Source organism: Gouania willdenowi, chromosome 1 (genome assembly GCF_900634775.1).
Source record: "Gouania willdenowi chromosome 1, fGouWil2.1, whole genome shotgun sequence".
In the NCBI taxonomy this organism is placed as follows: Eukaryota; Metazoa; Chordata; class Actinopteri; order Blenniiformes; family Gobiesocidae; genus Gouania; species Gouania willdenowi.
In genome coordinates this window covers 29,562,150-29,585,272 of record NC_041044.1, presented here as the reverse complement: position 1 = coordinate 29,585,272, position 23,123 = coordinate 29,562,150, and the positions used below count along the sequence as shown (strand labels likewise).

General features: G+C 39.2%; 1 protein-coding gene across 6 annotated transcripts in view; it reads right to left on the bottom strand.

The window, feature by feature from the left end:
* LOC114463003 (amyloid-beta A4 precursor protein-binding family B member 2-like) overlaps positions 1 to 23,123 on the bottom strand; it is a 60,183-nt gene that overhangs the window by 22,257 nt on the left and 14,803 nt on the right. For 5 of the 6 annotated variants that reach the window (XM_028446207.1, XM_028446241.1, XM_028446225.1 and 2 more), the window contains exons 2-4: positions 13,019 to 13,114; positions 11,866 to 11,925; positions 9,843 to 10,889 (exon numbers count right to left, since the gene is read on the bottom strand). In XM_028446207.1, the coding sequence (XP_028302008.1) occupies positions 9,843 to 10,872 (1,030 nt within the window). In that variant the 5' untranslated portion in view covers positions 10,873 to 10,889; positions 11,866 to 11,925; positions 13,019 to 13,114. Of the gene's footprint in view, positions 1 to 9,842; positions 10,890 to 11,103; positions 11,182 to 11,865; positions 11,926 to 13,018; positions 13,115 to 23,123 lie in introns of those variants that run through there. The other variant, XM_028446215.1, reaches the window with a different exon arrangement.

Below are 23,123 nucleotides of genomic sequence, written 5' to 3'. Positions count from 1 at the left end.
TCCACGTGTTTGATATTCCTGAAAGTCGATTCTTTGCTTCCAACCCTCACCATCTCTGCCTCAGTTGCAACTTTCCAGAGACGGAATAAACAAACCACAGATAATTAAGATATAACACAAACTAATTATTATCATTTATTTTAAACCCTGAAAAATTCCATCAAAATCCACTTATCCTGATTGTGGGGATCATGGGCTGCTGGAAGAAAGCATTCATCTCCCTCTATCTCTGACCACAAATAAGTAACAACAAGAAGACAGTCATCAACATCCCCCGTCAGATTGATTGTCATTATAACTCATAACCTTTTCCTAAATGTCCTAAATCTAAGAACTAAGATGTATACATAAGAAAATGTTATCACATCAGAATATAAAATTATTAACTATCTTACCTCGAACATAGTAAAGAAAAACAAATTAAGGGCAATAACTCCGAAACAAATAATTGCGCACTTCTCATTTTCGAAATCCATCAAGGTATTGATACCCTGAAGCCACACACCAAATTTGGTTATCCTATCTTAAACAGTTTCTGAGTAAAGCTGTCCCCTTTAACACGGACGGACGGACGGATGGACGGAGCTCAAACCTGTATCCCCCTTCCACACTTTGTGGCGGGGGATAATAAAAGATCAAAGCAGTGGCTGATTTTAAGTTCAAAGCAAGAAATCCTTTCATTTGACTTCCAGTTGTAATGCTTGTATTATTTCCACATACATTTTTGGTAATGTAGTGTGTCAATGTAGCGTACGGCAGGTTTGCAGCGGTTCAAGTCACTCTAAATAATTCAGCTTTATATCATCGATACATTATAAACCTAATTACACATCGTCAGCCATGATAACACATTAGCTGTTCAAGGTAAATTCATCCTGGTGTTAATAGCTGAATGTGAAGCTTTGTCGATTGCAACCTGTATTTTTCTTTTTTACTTGTCAGCTCTTCAGTTGCAAATAATAAGGTAAAGACTAACTATCATGACTTCATTTTAAAAAAAACAACAACAACAACAACAACAACTATTAAGGCTTTGGGCTTTATTTTTTTAGTACAGATCATTCATAATTCAAAGTGACTAGCACAGAGGGACTTTTGGTGGTTCAAAGTGAGGCCAAAATGTGATTTTTTTTTTTATTTTTTTTTTTTATCCCCCTAGAGGTAGGGAATATTCTTTATTTGTGCTCTGAATTTGTATTCCTCACTGCACTGTCTGATCTAACGCTCTCATCATGTGATAAACATGTGATTAGGCAACAAGAAAGCTATGCAACAGCTCCCTGAACTGGTGTTGAACTGGTTTGTGCTGTGATGTTATTGTTTTCACAGCCCAAACTGTAAAACAAAATTAAAATGACATACAGGACACAAAGAAACAAATAAGACTCCCAAAGGTGAGTGACATGTGGCCCAAATGAACGGATAGTAGGGGTGTAACAATCTATCAATCTGGATCAATACAATGGTTGGTTAAGCAACGATCCAATCAAATCGACAGTGACTCAAACCAACAACGCCACTGTTTTTGTTAAATTGAGCGATAAAAACTGATTTGCATTTTATTCTAGCTTTAGGTGAAATATAATTGATTGTAATGAATGGATATATAATATTGTTTTAAATGGATTGACAGCTCTTGAATCGAATTGAAATTGAATCGCGGAAACGGTTTTGAAATCAGTACATTTTATACCATCGTCCAGAGAATCAAGCAATATCATATATGAACTGACCACCTGCAAGCTTATACTGTATGCCACTTTCTCTGTATCAAGATTCATTTTGAGACATTGTTTTCTTATTCACCACTTTATGCAAGTTTAAACTTTAATCCTGAAATGGCAAACAACATCTGCATGCAGAACAACTGTGATTTATAGGATATATTACTGTTGTAGACAACACATAACATAAACACACAGTCACACACTCACACTGTTACATACACACAGATCTAGTGTGTAGGTTTCATCACTAAATGTCAGTTCTAGCCTTAAGTATCTAGATTTACCAGCAGTCACAGTCATGCAGGCACAGGGCTATTATTGATGGGATCTTTGTGTGTTTGTTGCTGATGTTGTGACAAAAGTAGTAAAGCTTCCAAACTGCGTCAGGGATTGTAGCAGCTCGTAAAGGTGATATAAGCTCTGGTGGACGGGTCAGCGAGTGCTTGTGTGTGTGTGTGTGTGTGTGTGTGTATCCAAGTGTGGGCATGTGCTCATTCTTGTGTACGTGTGTGTGTGTGAACATGTGTGTGATTGAAACCAGTTCTGTAACTGCTGACCGCGCTGATGAAACACGGCCTGCGAGTGCATTTCCATGACAGCAGGTCATACGTTATCATGCTTTTATTTTTGTAAACAAGCTTCGAGATACAGGTAGAGCTGGGCAATATATCCAGATTCAGAATATATCGCGTTTTCTATTTTAGCGAGATAGAAAATGACAATAATGCCTATATGTATTTTTTTTTTTTACTAGTTTTGATTTATATAATCACACAGTACAATTCACATAATACAAGTATTTAACATTATTCAGAGTACAGTCAAACCGTGTCCTTCCAGTTTTTACATTACATACATATATTTATAGCTTATTTTGTAATAAAATACTTGTTTTAGGAGTCACTGCTTTCATTATTTCTCAAAACAACATAAAAAGCACAGTTAGGTAGATTGGTAGTGTCCTAACCCACACCTTCCCCTAAACAAGCCACACTACAGAACTCACTCACATGTGCTGTCTCTCATGGGAGAAAAAGCCAATAGTGGCGCATATTGTGGAGCTGTTGGTTATTAAATGAGCCTGTGTGTCATTTTTCGTCAGTAAATCTAACCCAGAATGGTCTTTCTTGTCAGACTTTATTGAGTTCAAAATATGGAGACTTGCATCATATCTATACATTTTGAATAAAAGATATTGAAATGCTTAGTCCATATCGCCCAGCCCTAGATACAGGAATGTTTTAGTTAGTTGATGATTTTCTCAGAGCAAGAAAAAAAAAAAAAGAGTGAAGCAGTGTCTTGTGGGAACTTGAGGCTTCACTAAATAGGTCAGAGGAAATAAAACTACAGCACAGAGGAAGCTTGGTGCTCGGTCTGCTGTGAGAAATCCAGAATGTTTGCCAAACCAAGATGACCAGTTGGATGTTGACTGATACATGTGTGTAGATAAAGTCAAATATTTTGTGCTAACGGGCAGCTCGGAGCAACACTGTGAGACAAATTTAGCCGCACGACTCAAGCTAAACTGGGACTGACAAGAGTGAATCGCCGAGCTGTAACTGATGAAAATGTGCCGTGCAGGAGCTTTTCACTTTTTTTTTTTGTCCCAGTCTTTTTATTGGTTCTTCTGCAACTACCCACACAAACAAAAAACACAAACATCAATCAACAACAGAAGTTAAAACATGTTCTGAAAGGGAAAATCATAGTAGGCATATGAGATATACAAAATAAATATATGCATATGCAAATGTACATATACACAAACACATACATAATAGATACATACTTATATATATATATGTATGCATACACACACTACAAAAAAACCTGAGTAAATAACAAAATAAAGAAGTTACCCAAAAAGTGATCCAATTTACCGTAACCTTAGCTTCAGATCCTATTTTTCTATATAAGTTATAAAAGATTGCCAGATGGTATAAAAATTGTAGTGTATCATATTTTCTCAAATTTCAAGAAATGAACAATATTGTATACCAGTGATTTAAAAGTTTGCCCTTCCATTTAAACAATAACAGTCCACGTGCTAAGAGAGAACCAAAAGCGACCATCGTCTTTGCCCGACGTCTGAGATGTAACTCAGGTGGTATGATCCCAAAAATGCTGGTATAGGAGTGAGTTGTATTGATATCTTTGATATTCTCAACATTTTCAGATGTCTTAGTTTCCAAAACCCATCTAGTTTTGGGCAGCACCAAAACATATGTGTATGAGTAGCTGGTGCTTACCTGCAACGGTTACTTTTTACTTTTATTTGTTTATTAGGAGAGGACAGTGTGTAAATGTGCCAGATTTAGTCATGATCTACTTTCTAGGGCTAGGCGATAAGGACCAAAACTCATAGTTCAATATTTTTTTTTTCTCAAAATGGCGATATACAATATAGATCTAAATAATTTTAATTCAATAAAGTCTTAGCAGAAAGACGATTCTGGGTTAAATTTGCTGATGCAAAAAGCCACACATGCACATTTATTAACAAACAGCTAACTATCCTTTTCATGTTGTTCTGAGAAGTTATGAAAATGAGTATTTTGACAAACTAAGTTTAAAAAAAAAAAATGGATATCGATATAGGTGATAATGTAATTTTCTATATTGTCAAAATGGAAAACTTGATAGATCTTGAATATCTTTATATCGCCCAGCCCTGCTACTTTCCATCTTTAGTCCTCATACATTTAAGTACGGAGTAAAAGAATAATGCCTTAATTCTGTAAAGTGCTTTGAGTGTCTATGATAAATCGCTATATAAAATCCAATGCATTATTATTCTTAAGACAATGACAATAAAAGATACAGACATGGACATAATATACACACAAACATGGACATAACATATACATTATTTACAACCAACTGAATCAATTTCTTATTGATTAAAAACAAAACTCCTATAGATGACCACATGACAGGTTTGCTTTTAAACATTTTTCAGCTCTTTTTAAAAGCTGTAAAGGTGGAACAGTCTTGAGCTACGTAACAGTTAGCAAGAGTTAGCGTGCAGATCCATGCCTATAACAGTTCCGCTGAGGGGGAGGGGACAGCAATCAGCTTCAGAAGCAAAACACACATTATCTTTAAATGGCATCCCTCTTGCGCGCCAGAATGGTCCCGACCGATGCACATGTCATCACACGGCGAACACATGCATGCACGTACAGCGTGCACGTGGCACAGGTTCCTCCAGCTGGAGATTCCCTGGAGACGCACTTCATTTCACACACAGGAAGCATTCAAACTTCCATCCAATCCAAGCACCTACCCTCATAATTGACAATCACAATGGCCAGCATGTAGTCCTTCCCCAGCATCATAGTTATCTATCTGCTTCTCATACAGCAAAACAACGATGCAGTAACCAAACGAAGATCCCCAGACAGAGAGAGGAGAGGGTGGGGGGGCACAGCAAGCCAGGCTTGCAGAAAAAGAGAATAGTGGTGGTAAGGTGGTTGGAGAATTATCCAAGCAGTGAAAACATGAGGCGAAAAGAGAGACGGAGAAGGAAAAGAGTGGATATGTGGAGCAGTGCAAGCGTGACAGGAGAGAGAGTGAGACCAAGAAAGAAAATCATAAAGACAAGGACATGAAAAGAGGATGAAAATCCCCTGCAGCTGAGATATGTTTACTGTTGCTGTTGTTTACTGTATGTTCTTCCTCTTTCTGCAGTACAAATAAGCCGGCCCGTCCCTTCCTGTGCTGTAACAAACACACGACACAGGAGCCCTCAAAAACTAGCAGAGTCACCCTCCTCAGATTGGTATTCATCGCTTTCCCTGTTTTTTTGAATCCTCTCAGCCTTTGAAAGATTATCCTGAAGTTGCCAAGACAACCTTCAGTGAGTTTCATCTCCAAAGGGGGACCAAAAAAGAGAATAAAGCTGACAAAACAAGGACAGAAAAGTACCTAATTAAATTATTTATTTTAACATTCTTCATCAGACTGTAATTTAAAGGTATTATTAGCAATGACTGGATCATTTTTTTTACTTAGACAGATAATTGTGATTCAATCATTATTTCAGTCCACTGATGAAAATGATATTATCTAATAACATTTAATTCACGTATAATTTTAGTGGACTAAATTACATTCAGAATAAACGTAGTCAACAACATCAATAGAGGATTTAGTTGCTCACAGTGAATAGTTCTGATTAATTCAACAGTTCAAACAAAAATAAATTAGCATAAAATTGGGCAAAATTAGATTTGATTAATTTTTGATTTTCCTAGTTTTTTTCAATACATTTTTGCTGTTCATGAAAATGTGAGTACTTCGATAGATTGACGTCCTATTCAGGTGGGGTTTACAGTCACTGCCTTATGCCTTATCATGTCCGCTGGGATAAGGTCCAGTATTACCTCAACTTTGTCCAAATGAGTAATTGATAATATGGGAGTGTTCAAATAAATACATCAATGGGGTTACTCAAAACATTGCAAAATTAATAGTAATGAAAATATTAAGCTCTACAGAAGCTGGCATTCATTCATGTAAGGCAGGAGTCTGCAACCTTTACTCTCAAAGGAGCCATTTTGCCTAATCTCGCCTGGATTAAAGTCCTTCCGGAGCCAAAAAAAAATACCTTCTCAATGAAGACAATACAGTGTATAAAATTATATACAGTTAAAATAGTATCGAATAATTTAATGAGTTATGGATTTGAAGGGCTACAAAAATATCTTGAATTTGATAACATATCATCAGGTGATGTCACATGCTAATTGCTCATTTCTTGCAACATATCAAGCATGCATATCAAGCCGGCCCAGCATGTTGGCAATTAAATACATCTTTGCCCACACAAATAAAATCTCTATTTTCTTCCAGAATAGTGTTTTTGTTAGTTTAGTTTTCTTACCAGGGATTTAAAACAAGAAATACAAGAAAAATTGACGGTGTGTAGAGGTTGCAGGAGTTGAAGTCGGAAGGTGAGTTATTGCACAATATGATTTATTATTATGTTAACCAATTGTTTTATCATAATTTTATTTGAATTTAATGTCATTAATCATCGATACCCTCTGTAAGAAATAATTCATTATTTTATTTTATTTTTTTTAAAGCTACAGGGAGCCATTGCAAAAGAGTCAAAGAGCCACATGAGGCTCCAGAGCCGCAGGTTGCAGACCCCTGATGTAAGAGGAGGGATTTGTACCTCAAAGGATGAAAATGTTTAATAAAAAGAGTTTTAATGGCAGGTGGTAAACAGGAGAAAGTAAATCTTGGAGAAAGAAAAAAAAATACAAAACACGTGTATGTGTGCGTGCGTGTGTACTGTCATGCCTGCCCTCTAACCCACGACATGCACAAAGGAATCTGACACACACCTGAGAAAACAACACTGTCATGTCAATGAGAAAAAGAGAGAGATAGTGAGGATGCTCCAACTATTAATGATGTACAAAATCCACTTGAATGAAGAATCAGAATTAGACACTTTCTCACAAACACTCAAAAGTAGACTTTGAATAAAGCTGAAACTCCTCCAGAGTCTGTTTTTATGACCTTCCATTGCTTACCATCCCACACTAATTAATACTCTAAACACTTGGTCATCAAATGAGAGGAAATTATCACTTTCATATTTGTCTGAAGCCAAGCTGAGTCAGAGATTAAACAAAGAAACAAAACAAAAAGTAACTGTCATGTCTAGGTTTACCAGCAGCGAGCACCAGCGTGTGAAACAGAAACATGTAGATACACAGAGAATTCATCATAAATTACAGGGGGGCGTTTGGGGGGAAGCGGGATGGTTTACAGCTGAGATGATGTCAGAGTTCATGGCTCCTGCTTTACAGCACAAGGATGTATTTCATGTTTCACACTGAGATACAAGGCGGCAAGTTTAACGTCCAATCTTGGTTTAAACAGCAACGTTTATATAATGCTGACAGAGACAATGACGTTAACAGACCTTCAACAGATGCAGAAAAGCAGGAGGCCTCTAAGAGACGAGTCACAGAAAGGAAGCGAGGCCTCAAAACTATATCCAAACATTAAAAAATCTAAATAGAATAAAGCCTTATTTGCACAGGATTAGCAGAGAATGTCTGATGTTAATCCCGTGTGAATCGGCCATGTCAGTCATTTGTAAAGAAAAAATTCCCCCACAAATTACCTACTATATTTTGCTGAACTCTGAGGTCCTATGATAATACTAATCCAATGCAAATAGGCCTCTCTGTGATTTGGACAGAAATGGACGGGATCTGATGCGTGATTATGCGTTGTTTTGTTTCCGGGACACATGTTTATTTAATTTTTAATAATTTTAATTTTTCTTCTCGAGTCCAGTGCCAACTTTTCTCCTTAGCGCCCGCCATGTTGAAAACAATGTGAGCGAATGTCACGTAATACACAGCGCGTTGACATCATATCCGGGAGATGTCTGTGAATTTCAGCAAAATCTCAGGCTTCAGTTACCCCGTGCGAATGCGCCACATAAAAAGCAGACGTTGTGGGGGTCATTTATTTATGACAGATAATACTTAACTCGTTCGAATTGGGCATTCATCTACTTCAACGTCCCAACAGAAACGATAAACACCATGTTTGACCTTACTTCCATGCATTGAAGCAGATAAAGCAATAAAAAAAGTGATAAAAAAAAGAAAATATTTGCCAAATAATAGTGATCAAGCATTTTTTTTACAAAACATACTCATCATGTTAGATTAAAGCATACTGTATGTGGTGACCATCAGAACTCTAATTAATATTAAATTAACAGAATACAAAGATTATTTTCATGGGTTGAAAATGCCTGACTAATAAAATCAGTTTAATAAGCACAGAATATACTGTAATTCTGTTGTAACATCTGCTCTTGCTTCAAGCAACAAAGTCTCTTGTTAAAACACTAAAGCCACATAAACTAGAACGTCAGCTTGGAGTGTGTTTGTCACATGCTGCTTTTGTCCTTTGTTATACATTATATGAGTTTTAATATTTTCATATCAGAAACCTGCAGCCACATTCAATACATTTTCCCCCAGCTTGCATGACCCTGTTGTTCGCGATTCTTCTTTCCCTTCCTTGAACTACCTTTGATGGACGATAGTCTGCTCTGGTCAAATGTTATATGTGTTATATTGCACGCCATTTTTAAAAAAAAGAGCATAAGCAATCATAAAAAGGCAACCATCCATTTTCTGACTTTAAGACCTTCATGAAATGCTGAAATAAAATGTGCCTGGATGAGATGAAGATCATGCATCTTTTTTTTCCCCACTACATTTTTCTGATTTGGATGAAGAGCAGGTCTACGGCGTGCTGAGCTGGGTCACTGGTATTTAGAATAAAGTTTGACTGTTACATTAATGTAACAACGCTAAAAGCATCTTTATTGATTAATATAAACTTTACAATGATTCACAAGAGTGAGTTTTTCCATTGTAAAGCTGATAGTTTATATTAGATGTAGTTTATTCCAACCACATCTGCTGCTGCTTAACAAAACTACCTCAAATAACGCCTGGATCAGTATGTGTTGAGAAGAAGAAGAAGAAGGAGGGCAGCTTTCTGTAAATGACGTTATCCACAAAGTGAATAAAACGAAAATCATTAACAATGATTTTCAGAAGCTTGAAAAATAAGATATAATTATAGCATTACTATTTGTCCTGGTGATAGCTTTTTTCTTTACTTGTTGAAAAGACGAAAGGAGTAACTTCATAGATTCTACCAAGGAGAATATAAATGTCACAGCAGGACTACACATGTGGAAATACAAAGAAAAATATAAAAATATATAGAAAAAATAAATAAATGAAAATTTAAAAACCCTCTAACGGATTAACGACAAAGGAAATCACTGTTATGGACCTATATATATATGTATATATATATATATATATATATATACATATACATATATATTTATCTTTTTATACATTTCTTTTATCTCACAAATATCCAAACTTCCAGGAAAAGAAAGATTTCTGCATTCTCTCAATGTCAGTTTTGTCTAAATGATCAAATAAACAGGAAAAGGAGACAATAACAGTAAGATAACAAGATCATGCTTCATAGCGTGAGTGAAGAAAAATAGTGGTAGTGAAGTGCTTTCTGCACTGACTGAGTGTGTACCTGTCTCATCGGGGGAATTGCTCTCCTGGGACAGCGTGGTCCAGCTCAACTCTTCGTCACTGGGGTTCAGATTCTGGATGCGGTTCAAAGCGGAGTCTGTCTTTGCTCCAGTTTTCCTGTCCTTCTTCGTCTCTGGGGAGGAGGAGGAAGAGGAGGGGCAGGAGGCCTCAGTGAGCAGTGGGGTCTCCTCTGGGCTGGCTTTGCGTGGTGGGGAGGGTGGGGGAGGCACTGGAGAGTTCTTGGTTGATTTGAAGAGATTGGATTGAAGGTCAGAAATAAGTTCCAAAGTTGGAGAAACTTTGTGGTTGTTCTCCAGAGACTCGCTTTTCATTGATAGCAAAGGTCTACTCAGCTCATGCTCCTCTTCCTCCTCTTCCTCAATCTTCATTTTGGACATTATCTCCTTCTCAGACAGAATGCTAATATCGTCGGTGTCCTCAACGTTCAGTTCACAGTCCGATTCTGCTGAGCTGCTGTTCACTTTCAGCTCCACAGTGTGGTTAATGTTACAGTCCTGGTCGGAATCTGTTCTTTGCTCGACCTCAGCATCACATCGCGTGATTGGTTGAAGCTCATCGTCAACCGTAAAGACGTCTTCCTCTCGATCATTATTGGTCAGAGTATGACTGTCCTCTCCATCTACTGTGTTGACATTTGGGTCTTCTTCTACAGATTCTGAGCTACAATCCGGGTCGGTGGAGTCCGTTGCGTTTTTGTTGTAGTCCTGGTCGGCTTTACGGAGCTGGTTCATGCCATTTTTGGCTAATTTAGGATTATTGGGGGTTGAAGATTGTGAAGTGGGTGATGCTGGCGGAGATGATGATGATGAAGGTGGAACAGCTTCGCCAAGGCCCATTGCCGTCTGGATATTGGTTAGTGCATATTTTTTGCGACATTTGGGGGGCGTGGCAGAACCGTGTTTAATGACATCACTGTTGAGTAGCTGATTGTGGGAGGAGCGAAGGCTGAGTGAGTTGGGTGGTGTGGCTGCAGGGCCGTTTCGATTGGTCACGTCCACAGACATCATCATGGCACTAAACAGCTGGACTGAAACGAGAAGGAAGTAAACGCAACAATAAGCATAGATCCACAAATGCCACAGCAGGACATGTCGTACCAAGTCTAATAATATTGAGGTAAGATAAATAGCTGTTTGATGTTTATGCCAACTAAAAAGTAAAAACCTATAACCTATATCAGTAGAGTGCAGACAAGGTGATTTACAATGACAGAGAGCAGAGGAAAACACACAATTACTTACACGGTGACAAAATAAGATGTTTTTACGAATTCATATTGTGATAGCAGCACGTGGTTGTTCTCAGCTGATGTAAACAGGCTGATACGAAAAGAGAGGATTAGAGAAAACAATATAAAGTCGCAGTAAACATTGCATTTTATTAGTTTTTTATTGTTCGTTAAAAATATACCTCATTTGGCTCAAATGTTACTAAAAGTAACTGAAATATGTTTTCAGTTATGTCTGGTTAGATTTGTTTTTTGGAAAATAATACAGATATATTGACGAGTGGAGCTGAGTTAGTAAACTCAGACTTCTTACCTTCGTTTGTGTAATGTTGATTTGGTTTGATGTAGTTTTTATTAAACCAAACCTAAATGTTCATGAAACACCACAGTGTTACTCAGTTGTATTACAGTACCATAAACATGTAACAGATTGAGCATCAGTGTTTTCTTATTAGTTAGCACAAGTCATTTTTATGGAAATACTGAAGTACTTTCACTAAAGTAACATTTTGACTGAGATACTTTTACTTGTATTGGAGTAGTTTTTGAAGGGAGTATTTGTACTTTCACTCAAGTAATAAAGGGGAGTACTTTGTCCACCTTTGTATGTATGTGTAAATGTGTTAGAGCAGGATAAAGCTACTAAAGAGACTACCGATACCTGACTATGATCTAAATAAACCAACTTTCCTCTCTAGACAGTTTGCAATCAGTTTGTTTATTGTTTATGAGGGCATTTTTATCATTGTTTACCAGGTGTGTGCACTATTCTTACCTGGCAGGTCTTAGATAGGTGATGGTGAAGGATCAGAGTTTGGCAGACTCAGCCGTTTATCTAAAAAGCAAAATGCAAAAAAAGAATGGTTAAAAAAAAAACGCCAAAAATTTGATTCAATAATCGTTAAAAACAGCCACAAAAAAAGAAGTAAAGCGTACGTGCATGAATACAGGCTACCACAACCGTGTCACTGGTCTAAAGTGACAAACTTCATTCCAGATTTGAAAGTTTTGGACCAATTAGGATCAAACTGGGCCACATGTGACCAGGGGTGGACTGGCCATCTGGCATACAGGGCGTCGTCCTGGTGGGCCATCTACCCAAAGTGGGCTGGTCGGTCCGCTACTTTTTTTTTTGACAAACAAGTGGAGGCAGACATGTTATCAGGTGACCAAAAATGGTCCAAAGGTGGCCAAAACATGGCAAGAAAAGAGTGAAAAGAGACTAAAATGGGTCAAAAGCAGTCAAGAGTGGCCAAAAGAAATGGGCAAATAAGAGGAACCAGGTTGCATACTGTATAATGGCAAAGGGTAGCTTCAATTAGGCAAAATGTGGTCAAATATAGTGACTAAGGGCAAAATGTGGCTAACAACAGTGAAAAGGGAAAAATGTAGTAAAAAAAAAAAAAAGAAACAAGTGTAATTTATTGGGCAAATTTGGATTAAAAGAGGTCACAAAAATCAAAGAAAGGACAAATTGGATAAAATTGTCAAAACCTACTTGCAAAAACGGAGAAAAAGTAGGATATTTATTGGCAAATGGTAGCTAAAGTCTGAAAAAAACTGTCAAAGGGGACAAAAATGGTATAAGGGAAGTTGAAAAATTGCCAAAAAGGAAATGTTTAAAAATGGGTTAAGCCTTTAGGTTTTCTGGGGGGATAATAATTAAAATTAAGAAATAAAGAACCATATGTTGAGCATCACTGACTTAATAACGACTTCTACGTGACGTCTGCTAATAATATAGAGGGCTGGTTTGGACACAAAACGCCAGGGCTGAATTTTTGTCCCAGTCCATCCCTGCATGTGACCCATAAACTAAAACTAGTTTGACAATCCAGGACAATTTGTGGCCCACTGAAACAAAACCTATGTAAAACCACTGCATGTGCATTCATTTGCAGGACACTTTTCTTTTGTTTTTAACTTACCAGAGAACTAAGGATTGTGGGAAACATCTGGTTGCGGCAGGTCCATAGTGCTGGTCACTAGTGCACTCTTTATCCAATCACAGAGGTTGTGGCATCCTGTGGGAGAGACGAGAAGCCAGGATTAATGAAAGAGAAAGAAGAAGAAGGGGTGAGCAGGAGGAGAGACAAATATCTGCAGGACACCAGGGGACAAATAATAAAGCCATCAATTATTCACAACCACAATCAAACATTAATACTTGAGCTGATGTGTGTGAGTGTGTGCTGCGTGGGATTCGTGTGGGTGGGGAGACAATGCTAACCCCATGCTGACTGGAACCATCATAAAGTTGATGTCACAGGGGACATGTAACCTGCTTACACTCTGCTCCTTCACACACACATCACAATACTCCATGTCTACATGTCTATAATGCAGTGAAGATATATTTGGTCACCAGGAGTGCAGGGAGATGATGAGCACAGTTTGATTGAGTCGTAAAAACCCACTTATCCTTGTATAAGTGGTTGAAAACAACTCTTTGGAATAATGTACAGGAAAAAAAACCCAAAGGAAACCTCCAACCAGGGTTGGGGTCAATTATAATTGTAATCGGGTAATTCATAATTAATTACAATTATGGCGTAATTATGATTGTAATTGTAATTTTAACAAGAAGACAAAGTCATCAACATTCCCCGCCAGATTGGCAGTCATTATAACTCACAACCTTTTCCTAAATTTCCTAAATCTAAGAACTTAGATGTATACATAAAATAATATTAACACATCAAAATAAAAAATTACTAACTATCTTAAACGGTTTCTGAGAAGGCTGTCCCCTTTGAAGATCCCTCAGACATAGTAAAGAAAAACCGAACAAGGGCAATATCTCCGGAAGAAATAATTGCCCGCTTCTCATTTTCGAACTCAGACATAGTAAAGAAAAACCGAACAAGGGCAATAACTCCGGAAAAAGTAATTGCGCGCTTCTCATTTTCAAACTCCATCAAGGTATTGATACCCTGAAGCCACACACCAAATTTGGTTGTCCTATCTTAAAAGGTTTCTGAGAAAAGCTGTCCCCATTAACTCGGACGCACGGAGCTCAAACCTACTGTACATCCCCCTTCTACTTTGTGACGGGGAATAAAAACCTGTTGCTGTTATAACCATAAGTAAATTGTAATCGAGTTCAGATAATTGACTTTGTAATCATAATTGCCATGAAAATTCGATAAAAAAATGTCAATTATAATTTAACGCAAAACACTTAATTATTTAAAATATGTTTCATATTAAACTTTCCCACATTTTAACATTTAAAAAAAATTTGAAATCGAGGGGTATACTGATACAACAAAACGCTCAGAATCCCACACCAAAAAAATGAAAACCTATATTTTATTTGACTAGGAAGCCTAACAAAGTATCCAATAAATGAGATGACAGATATTTGCTCTTACTGTATTTTAAAGCTGATTTAGGAGCCGTTATCATAAGAGATGCTAACAGAAAGCTAACACAACAGGAAGGTTAACTTTTATTAGGTTATTTATTTCAGGCTCAGTAATTGTAATTGAACTTTAGTAATTGAGAACGTAATTGCAATTGACTTTCTGAGGATAAAGAAATAATTGTAATTTCATTGTAATTGGAAAAAATGCTTGTCACTGTAATTGTAATTTAATTTTCATTAAACATGGGGTAATTGAAAATGCAATTGTAACTGAAAAATGTAATTGACCCCAACCCTGCCTCCAACCATGTTCTGTCCTTATCCAACTATGAAACAAATCATATTGTTCATATTGTTCCAGGGATGAAACAAAAAAAATTGCCTGATATATATAGGCTACATACAATTACTGCTACAGTAAATGTGACTCCAATGAACCCATGTTAGAAGTTAACGTGTAAAAAGAAAGTGGAGCACTTACAGAAAACCAATGCATGCTGAACGAGCACACAACCCAACAATTCTACCCACCACCCATTGAGCAGAACAGAACTGCACCAACATGAGTTATACTTAATTGTGCATAATATACATTATTAAGTGTGTACGCATTAGTTTCATCTATGTTCAAGTCACTATGTTCACACACGAGTCTAATCTTTAGACATCTGCTTCAATGGACTCAAGTAGATTTTTACATCTCTGTCACTTTACCAACCTAGCTTTAGTCTGTGTTTTCTGGGCAATGTGTCATTCCACGATACACAGAAACAATCTTGCTGCTCTACTGAACGAGCTATTTATGCTAATTTAGCTTGAATGATCCTGAAGCAGACAGTTGTGTGAACTTTACTGTCTAACAAGAAAGCCCAAAAGCAGTCAACTCTTCCCCACCCTTTCAATTTCCTACCCTGACTTCCTCTTCCCCGTTCTCTTCCCCCTCACCTAGGTGTAACACTGCCCTTTCTTTTTATATTCTTCCTATAATAAAGTGTTTCTTACCCGTCCTTAGGGAGGGTTGGTGATGGTCACAACTATGCAATAAAATAAATTCATTTATTTAATTGCATTAACAAAACATTGCTGTCTTTATAAGTCTGCACTTCTTGTAGTGTTGGCCTTTGACAGCATTACCAGACAAAGTATAAAATAAATGAATAAATAAATGAATAAGAAAGCCCAAAGTCATCATTGTTATCAGCGTTAACTAATGCTGGGCGATATGACAATACATATCGTGGAGACGATAGAAAAGTGTCTATTGTGCTATTTCTCTATCGTTTCTAACCTAATTTTATTAAATAGGCTACGACGAATGTGTGTTGTCTCATCACTATGCAATGCATTCTCTAAGTTTATATAAGTGATGAACAAGAATAAGAAATAACTTTTTTGCAAAGAAGCTCCGTCTTGTGGTTTTGAGACATGGACATGCTTTACGTTATTTTACTCATGAGTGCTGAAAGATGGACACGCAACAGGATGAAGTTAAATGCACAGTCACACATTATTGAAGAGCTTTGAGATGACTTTGTTATAATTTGTGCTATATAAATAAAGTTGAATTGAATTGAAAAATTGACATGAGAGTAGAAGAACATCTGGTTTGTTTGGCGGCAGTGGGCGTGAAATCAACTGTGTTAAGAAGGACGGAAACATCTGACAAGCAGCTGCATTGCTCTCACCAGCCGCAGACACGCTAATGGTTTCTTTATAGTTATTAACATTAAACAAACACTGTCAGAGTAATCTGATGTTTGACGATGCAAAATAAACATTTAAAACGTTGACCACAAGCGTGTATAAAGACAGAGGTACAGCTGAGTGTCTATGTACAGTTTTCATATTAAAGTTGTCATAAAATTATGCAACCTGAGATTAAAAATACAAGAACTTTGTAGATATCCTGTCACGACACGTCTACATACCGTGTGAGAGAGAGTATTCTCATTTTACATTGAATAATTCACAATTAAATGCGACTGCTCGACAGGCATTACACAGGATGGTATCAAATGTGTCTAACCAGTGCCACCAAAAGGACAAATGTACCACCAAATGAAATATTAAACAAAGCATTCATATAAAGACTATTGGATGAATTTGATGAAAATAAGCAACAAAAAAAAACTGAAGCCACCAAAAATCAGCCCGGATATAGTTTCATTTGAGTTCGTTTGAGCAAGAACCTACAGTTCTTTGTTCCTATGTAACCGAGTATTTTTAGTCAAATAAATGTTCTCTCCTCAATTGAAAAAGTAAAGAAAACCGTGTTTGAAGTTGTTGTTAAAGTCCTCCAAACCAGGGGTTACGTTGGTGCCAGACTCTTGTTTTAAAACTGGAAATGCTCATTTTACTTCAAATCTTTGTCACTTCATAGAACCACAACCATTCTGGGTTGATCACCATTCCATAACAGGTCTAACATTTCGGGAAACGCACAAACAAATCACATTCCTGTCAACGTAACGTCAATAAATACCAAAGTATACAAGCTTTTCCAGTATCAGCATATGTGCTTTCACTACATAATCATTTCATGTCATAAAAAGGACAAAGCCAGTAAAGTAATGACACATTTTTTAACTGAGGAAGACAGATTGTAAAACCTATCAAGAGCTTTCTGAAATTCCACTCGGGATGAGTCACAACACATGGAGAGATTTTTTTTTAATAATTCACTAGACCTGATTTAGAAACTCATCAACTGAAGAATAGTTTTATGACTGTTGAAAGAAAGCAGATATTGGGATAAATAACTTCTGAAAAGTCTTGGAGAACAAGCAAACTCCTCTCTAAAAAAGTGACGCCCGAGAATCAACAACAAAATCCACTTGAAGGAAGCTTAGGAAATGAAAATGTGTTTGTATGCCCACAATGTTTACAACTTCTATAAAACAAGTCATTTTATTAGGTTTTATATCCAACTCATGTAGTAATGATGTCCTTTTGAAGCATATGATGTTTATTTAATCGTTTCGACTTCTGTTAAAAGATTTTCCTGCAAGTCAACACAACAAAAAGTGTCAGTGTCTAAACGCTAACTACAGGCTGCACTGAAGATGCCCTATCATTATCTGCCTTACAGACACGTATAAAACTAGAAAAAATAATGTTTCAAAACTTTGGCGGAGAAATGGCGTAGAGTGAAGTATGCAGGAAAATACAACTTTAAATTCTAACAGGAAATAGCTTTAAATTGGACCAGCTGAGTGTAACGTATGTTTCTCGTGTCTTTTGGGTCTCATTGGCCTTCGATGGTTTCCTGCAGTTCTCTGTGGTAGAGGAGTGGGGGTCCCTGCATAATTACAGGGCCCCTCGATGGGCAGGGCAGCATTGGCACTTATACAGACACGTTTCTACACAAATACACACACACTAAGTATACATGTGGCAAAGCCTTGCACATGGGTTTGGTTGTAGGACTTGAACATGCTGACGCTGATAAATGGATAGCACGTCAAAGTCACATACCATTAACACACACACACACACACACACAGGCAAAAACACACACAGAAAAGGGTGATGGGGTTTGTAATAAGATCTGAGATGTGTCACAGTATGACAGTGACCTTTGACCTCTAACCTTCTGGGTAGCCCACTGGCTGTGTCCTGTTATGTGTGTTAGTGTTGTATGTCTGTTGGGGGTCTGGGTCTAACAGAAAAGAGAGAAACAGCTGCACCACCCCAACGCCTCCTCACCCAGTCCTCCACTGGAAGCTGTGTGCACAACCATCATTATTTACCAGTCCGAGCCCAGTCAGGAAAGGACACATACTGCGTTTAAAACAAAAGCGCAAACCTCAACCAAGCGCCAAATATTCCCCTTGCCAGATATTCGCAGTTATCAGGATTCTAGACCAGTGATCCTGACCATTCACACTTTAAAGGTTAATAGCAAAATAGTAGGTCCAAATGTAATGGGCACCCCCATTTCTTTTGAAAAATCATGACTAAACGCGCAATAACGACCCGATTCAGGTGAGTCAAATTTCATAAAGATCGGTCAATTACTAACCAAGATATGATTAAGGGATCCAGTATCTTGATCCGGATCAAATATCATCAAAATCTGTTCTTCACAGACAGACAAACAAACATGGAGGTAATGATCAGCCGTGTGGATGACGGTCAACAGTTTCTCTATCTTTCCTCCTCTTCAGGTTTCTCACATTTTTACTTCAAACTACTCCAACTTGATTTTCAATATTTTACTCAGTCACCTCTGCAGTAATGATTTGCAACTCCCCCCATGGTTTTATCTATTGTCTGGGGATAAATTGCTGTCTTTTCTTGTTAAACGTAGAATAGAAATGTCAGTAAACTCTCATAAAACCACCAGTTTTCGTCTTGATTTACAGCGCCGCTCCTCCCCTCGTCTTTTACGTCTCACGCTCTGGTTTGTGAGACACACCATCTGTTACCAAAAAAGACTGACAAGAAAGCAGAACTGTCGCAGCTATAATCCAGGAAAACAACAACAAAATGAAGAGGTTTCCGAAATTCCAGTCAACAACTGGAGCCATACAGGGTATGGAAAGAATGTGGCTAAAGAAATGTAAGCCAACAAAAAGAAAAGAAAAAAGGCAGTCTTCCCAGATTCTTCTTGGCTTTAAATTCATTGGCTGCAAAGGAAACCAGGCCCTCAACATTTCACTCCACAAACTGTCCTTTACAATACAACAATGCAACACTGCTAACCAATGGACAAAGCAATGAACTCGAACATAAAACACTTAAAAGGGGGGAGAACTGCCACTCCACGAGCTGGAGGAGAACACATTCAGCTGATTCCTGCCAGCTTCATGTATTAATGAGAATGGATCTTTTGGCCTTTTCACTATATATGAAGCTCTAAATGGCTGAGGACCAGCATGCATTGCAGACTTTGTTGTTTTATGGCCATTTAAGTTCCTTCAAATCTACAATAGCAGCTCTGTTAGATGACCAGGGGGAGGAAAGCCCAACTCAGCACTTTAAAATAAGCCTCAAAGATAAAAGAATACATCAGCAGAGACGGAGAAATTAATAGGAAGAAATCTGAATAATACCTCCACTAAATATGTCTTCGTGGTTCATTAAATAACCTTCTTCAGTCCAATTACTGAGCTGTAAATTATTTCAAGAAGTAATGAAAGTTATGTGGCGCTTTAAAAGCAAGCAGGGACGAAACGATTCACTCAACTCCCGATACTGGGTTCACGAGAAGATTCTCTCACAATTTATTTTACAAAATGAGACTGGCGACAAATGATGAGTGAACAATATTGTTTTTTTTTTCTTCGAAAATAAGAATAAAAATGCTGTACTATTTTCTTTTATCTTTCATTGTCAAAAGAATCCCTTGATAAACTATGCAAAACAATGCAATTTCATTAAAAATAAATCCTGAATGAAATAAAGAAATAGTACAAATGAAGAAGAAGCCTATTTTTTTAAATTCTGGCTCTTATCTTGGATTTCATATGTTCTTTCTTTCTCACCTCTTTCATTTTGTCTTGGGGAAGCCAAAATGCTTCCACACTTCTGATTTAAAACACGGTGGTGAGTCCTGAATTTCAAATTCTAAATAGATAGCGCCCTTTGCTGTAAAAAAAATAAAAAAAATAAAATAAAGTCTTTACATCTCTAAAAGTAAGATACAATCCTATACACATTAAACTAATTATACATCGTGTGTGTGTGTGTTTCCTCGCATTGTTCATGGCAGGAAACAGCAGAGACAAAGTAACACTGAGTGAGACTCCACCCTAAATAAACAATCATGTGCGACAAACACACACACACACATATATACAGAACATTTACCCAAAGTTCCCCCTATGTTTCCAGTGTGCTCCCACGCCTGTATATACAGTATGTCCTTGCAGAAGTGAGCGTGAAGGATGACGGAAATAGCTTCCCTGTCATTTCTCATGTATAGTATGGATTTACCGCACACTTCAAACACTCTCTTTTCTTTGCGCAAACGTTTGAAAATGTTGCATTGTTTACATAAAATGAAGGGTATAATTTTCTGACTGGTGTGGTGTTACCCTCAATGAGAAGAAAAGAATACATAAACACAAATGAAAGGAAAGAAGTGAGGAATTTTCGGGGGTGTGCCAAAGAATTCCAAGCATGTTGGTGAGGGGAGGTCAGGAGGACAGGGGGGCAACATACACACACAAAAAAACTCTAATTGATCAACCACAAAGGCAGAAAAAACACTCAGACACACGCCTTAAGAATGAAGGTACCCGTTAAGTGTTTGTGGCAGCGTGTGCGCACACGTCCCATTCAGTGACCTCAAGCAAAACTAAGAACGGCAACAATCAGAATGTAAACAAAGCATAAAGGGAGAGAAAATGAATGTCTTTTAGTGAAAAGAAAAAGTGTCCACTGTAAGAAAAATGCAAATATTACACAATCACCTGTAAAGCTGGCCTGTACAGTGTCAACACTTCTTCAATGATTCAAAAGGAACGGAGGGTTGAGTAACAAAGAACACTACAGCGTTTACAGTTCTGTGCTGCTAGGGGGGAAATAAAACTTCTCTGAAACAGAGCCAAGAAATGGTTTCCTGGATTTGAGGCGGAAAAAAGTGGGACCAAGTCTGCTGTAACCCTCCCCCCCCTTGTTCCCAGATTCCTGTACTGCCTCTCTTTCCTGTGGGTAAGGAGGGGTCTTACAGGAGGAGAAAGGGTACACCACTAACCCGCTAACACTCCAAAGAGGTTTGTTGATTCTCTAGGTCTGATCCCTCTCTGGAACAGCTCCTAAAGTCAGAGAAACCTTTATGTAATGAGACTACAGTTATTTTCCTGGCCCAGAAGCTGAGAGCAGAATCCGGCTCGGCTCGAATATCCCATATAATCATCGCGCCAATCCTTTTTAATTCACCAGCTGTTCAACTCTATAACAAAGAGTTAAATGAATGCCTTTAATTCACACAGCTAGTAACAACACAGATATAAAAGTTTGAGTCATCACAAACCTTCTATCCCCTAATTGTCCGACTACACTATAGTCATCTTGCTTGGGATTGTAACACGAGCTATGTTTCGATTACCCTTGGAAATGGGCAAAATCTAAATAGGGCAATAAAAACTGGTAATGGAAACACATTTTGAAAAAACACTGAAGTATTGCTAAAAAGTTTTTACACTTTCACGAGGAAGAATTTCAGATGTTTCGATATTGAAATGTGCGCAAAAGCACTATGGAAACACTTTTTCCACAAATACTCGTTACAGAACATGAGATGCATGGTCACATGACGTGAGGTACCTGGTCATGTGACCACTTCTCTCTGAGAAAACATGGCGCCGGACATTTCTGAGCATTATATTTTAAAATGATTACTGCCACATTAGACATAAAACAACAAAGGAATACGGAGTGTTATAAGGAGGTTCTCAGCTTCTGTCTTCCTGCGGCTAAGTCTCGGGGGATGAGATTTCACGGGCGTTACGAGGCTCCAGCCCAAAACAATGTTCAATGGAAACACTTTCAAAGGGCAATTATACTTTGTCGACATTTAGAAACATTGTTTTTATTATGTGAAAATCTGTACTGGAAACCCAGCTAGCATCTTATTCATGATGAGTATTTAAGTTTAATAACAGCTGCATTGCTGTTGACTGGGGGGCGGCGCTAGCTGTTCCGGTGGTGGAGGTTGCTGTCGGCCGCCCGGTGGGTCTGTCCTGCCATCTGCGGACTGGTGGGTGGGTCCGGGGCATCTTTGGCTCGGGGCTGCGGTTCCGCACTTGATGTGTGCCTTTGGGGTGCCTCCGTCCCCGCGGTGGGGATCGCCGGTTGCTCGCGGGCCGGTGGGTGGCGCTGCTCCGTGGCTGGCGCTGCCCGGGGGGCGGCGGGCCCTGGGCTGCTGGCCTTGGGCTGTCCGGGGCTGTGCGGTCCTGCTGGGCTGTGGCCGGGTCCTGGGCGGGGGTGGGGGGTGCGTCCCGGGGGGCTTGGCCCGGGGACTTGCCCTTGGGGGGTCCTGGTCCCAGGGGGTGCTCCTGGGGCCCGGGGTGATTGGCTGGCTGGCCGGGCCGGTCCTGGCGGGGGTCTTTCGGGGCGGGTGCCGCGTGCCGCGCCCTTGCATACCTAATGGTACGGCCCCTGCTTGGGCAGTGCCCCGTGAGGCAGGGTGCTGGGGATGCACAAGGCGGTCTGGCTTGGCCCTTGGAGGGGGCCCTGGCTTTTAAAAAAAAAAAATAAAAAATAAAAAAACTAAAGCCCGTGGCGCGGGCGACATCAACAATAGGTGATTTGGGGCGCCATGGGGGGCTAGGTTGGGGTGCCTGGGGGCCGGCGGGGAGACTCCCGGCGGCCCCCTGGTGCCTTATGCGGCTTGGGGTGTGGTCGTCCTCCCTGGGCGGGCTGCTCCTGGTGCTGCGTTCATTCCGGGTCCCTCTGGCCTGGGGTCGGGTCCCTGCTGGCTCTGGGCCCGGCGGCGGGTGCCCGCCGGCTGCCCGTTCGGCATGGCTCTGGTCGTCTGCTGGGCGTGGGCTTCGGCTCCTCCGCTGGGGTCTCGGGCGGGGAGCTCTCTGGGCCCTCCCCTCGGGGGGTTGGGCGCGGGGGTGTGGGGGGGGTGGGGGGGGATGGGGTGGGGGGTCTGGGGGTTGGGGGTTGGATTGGTGGCGTGGTGCGCTGGGTCCTTGGCTCCTTTGGGCTTTCTC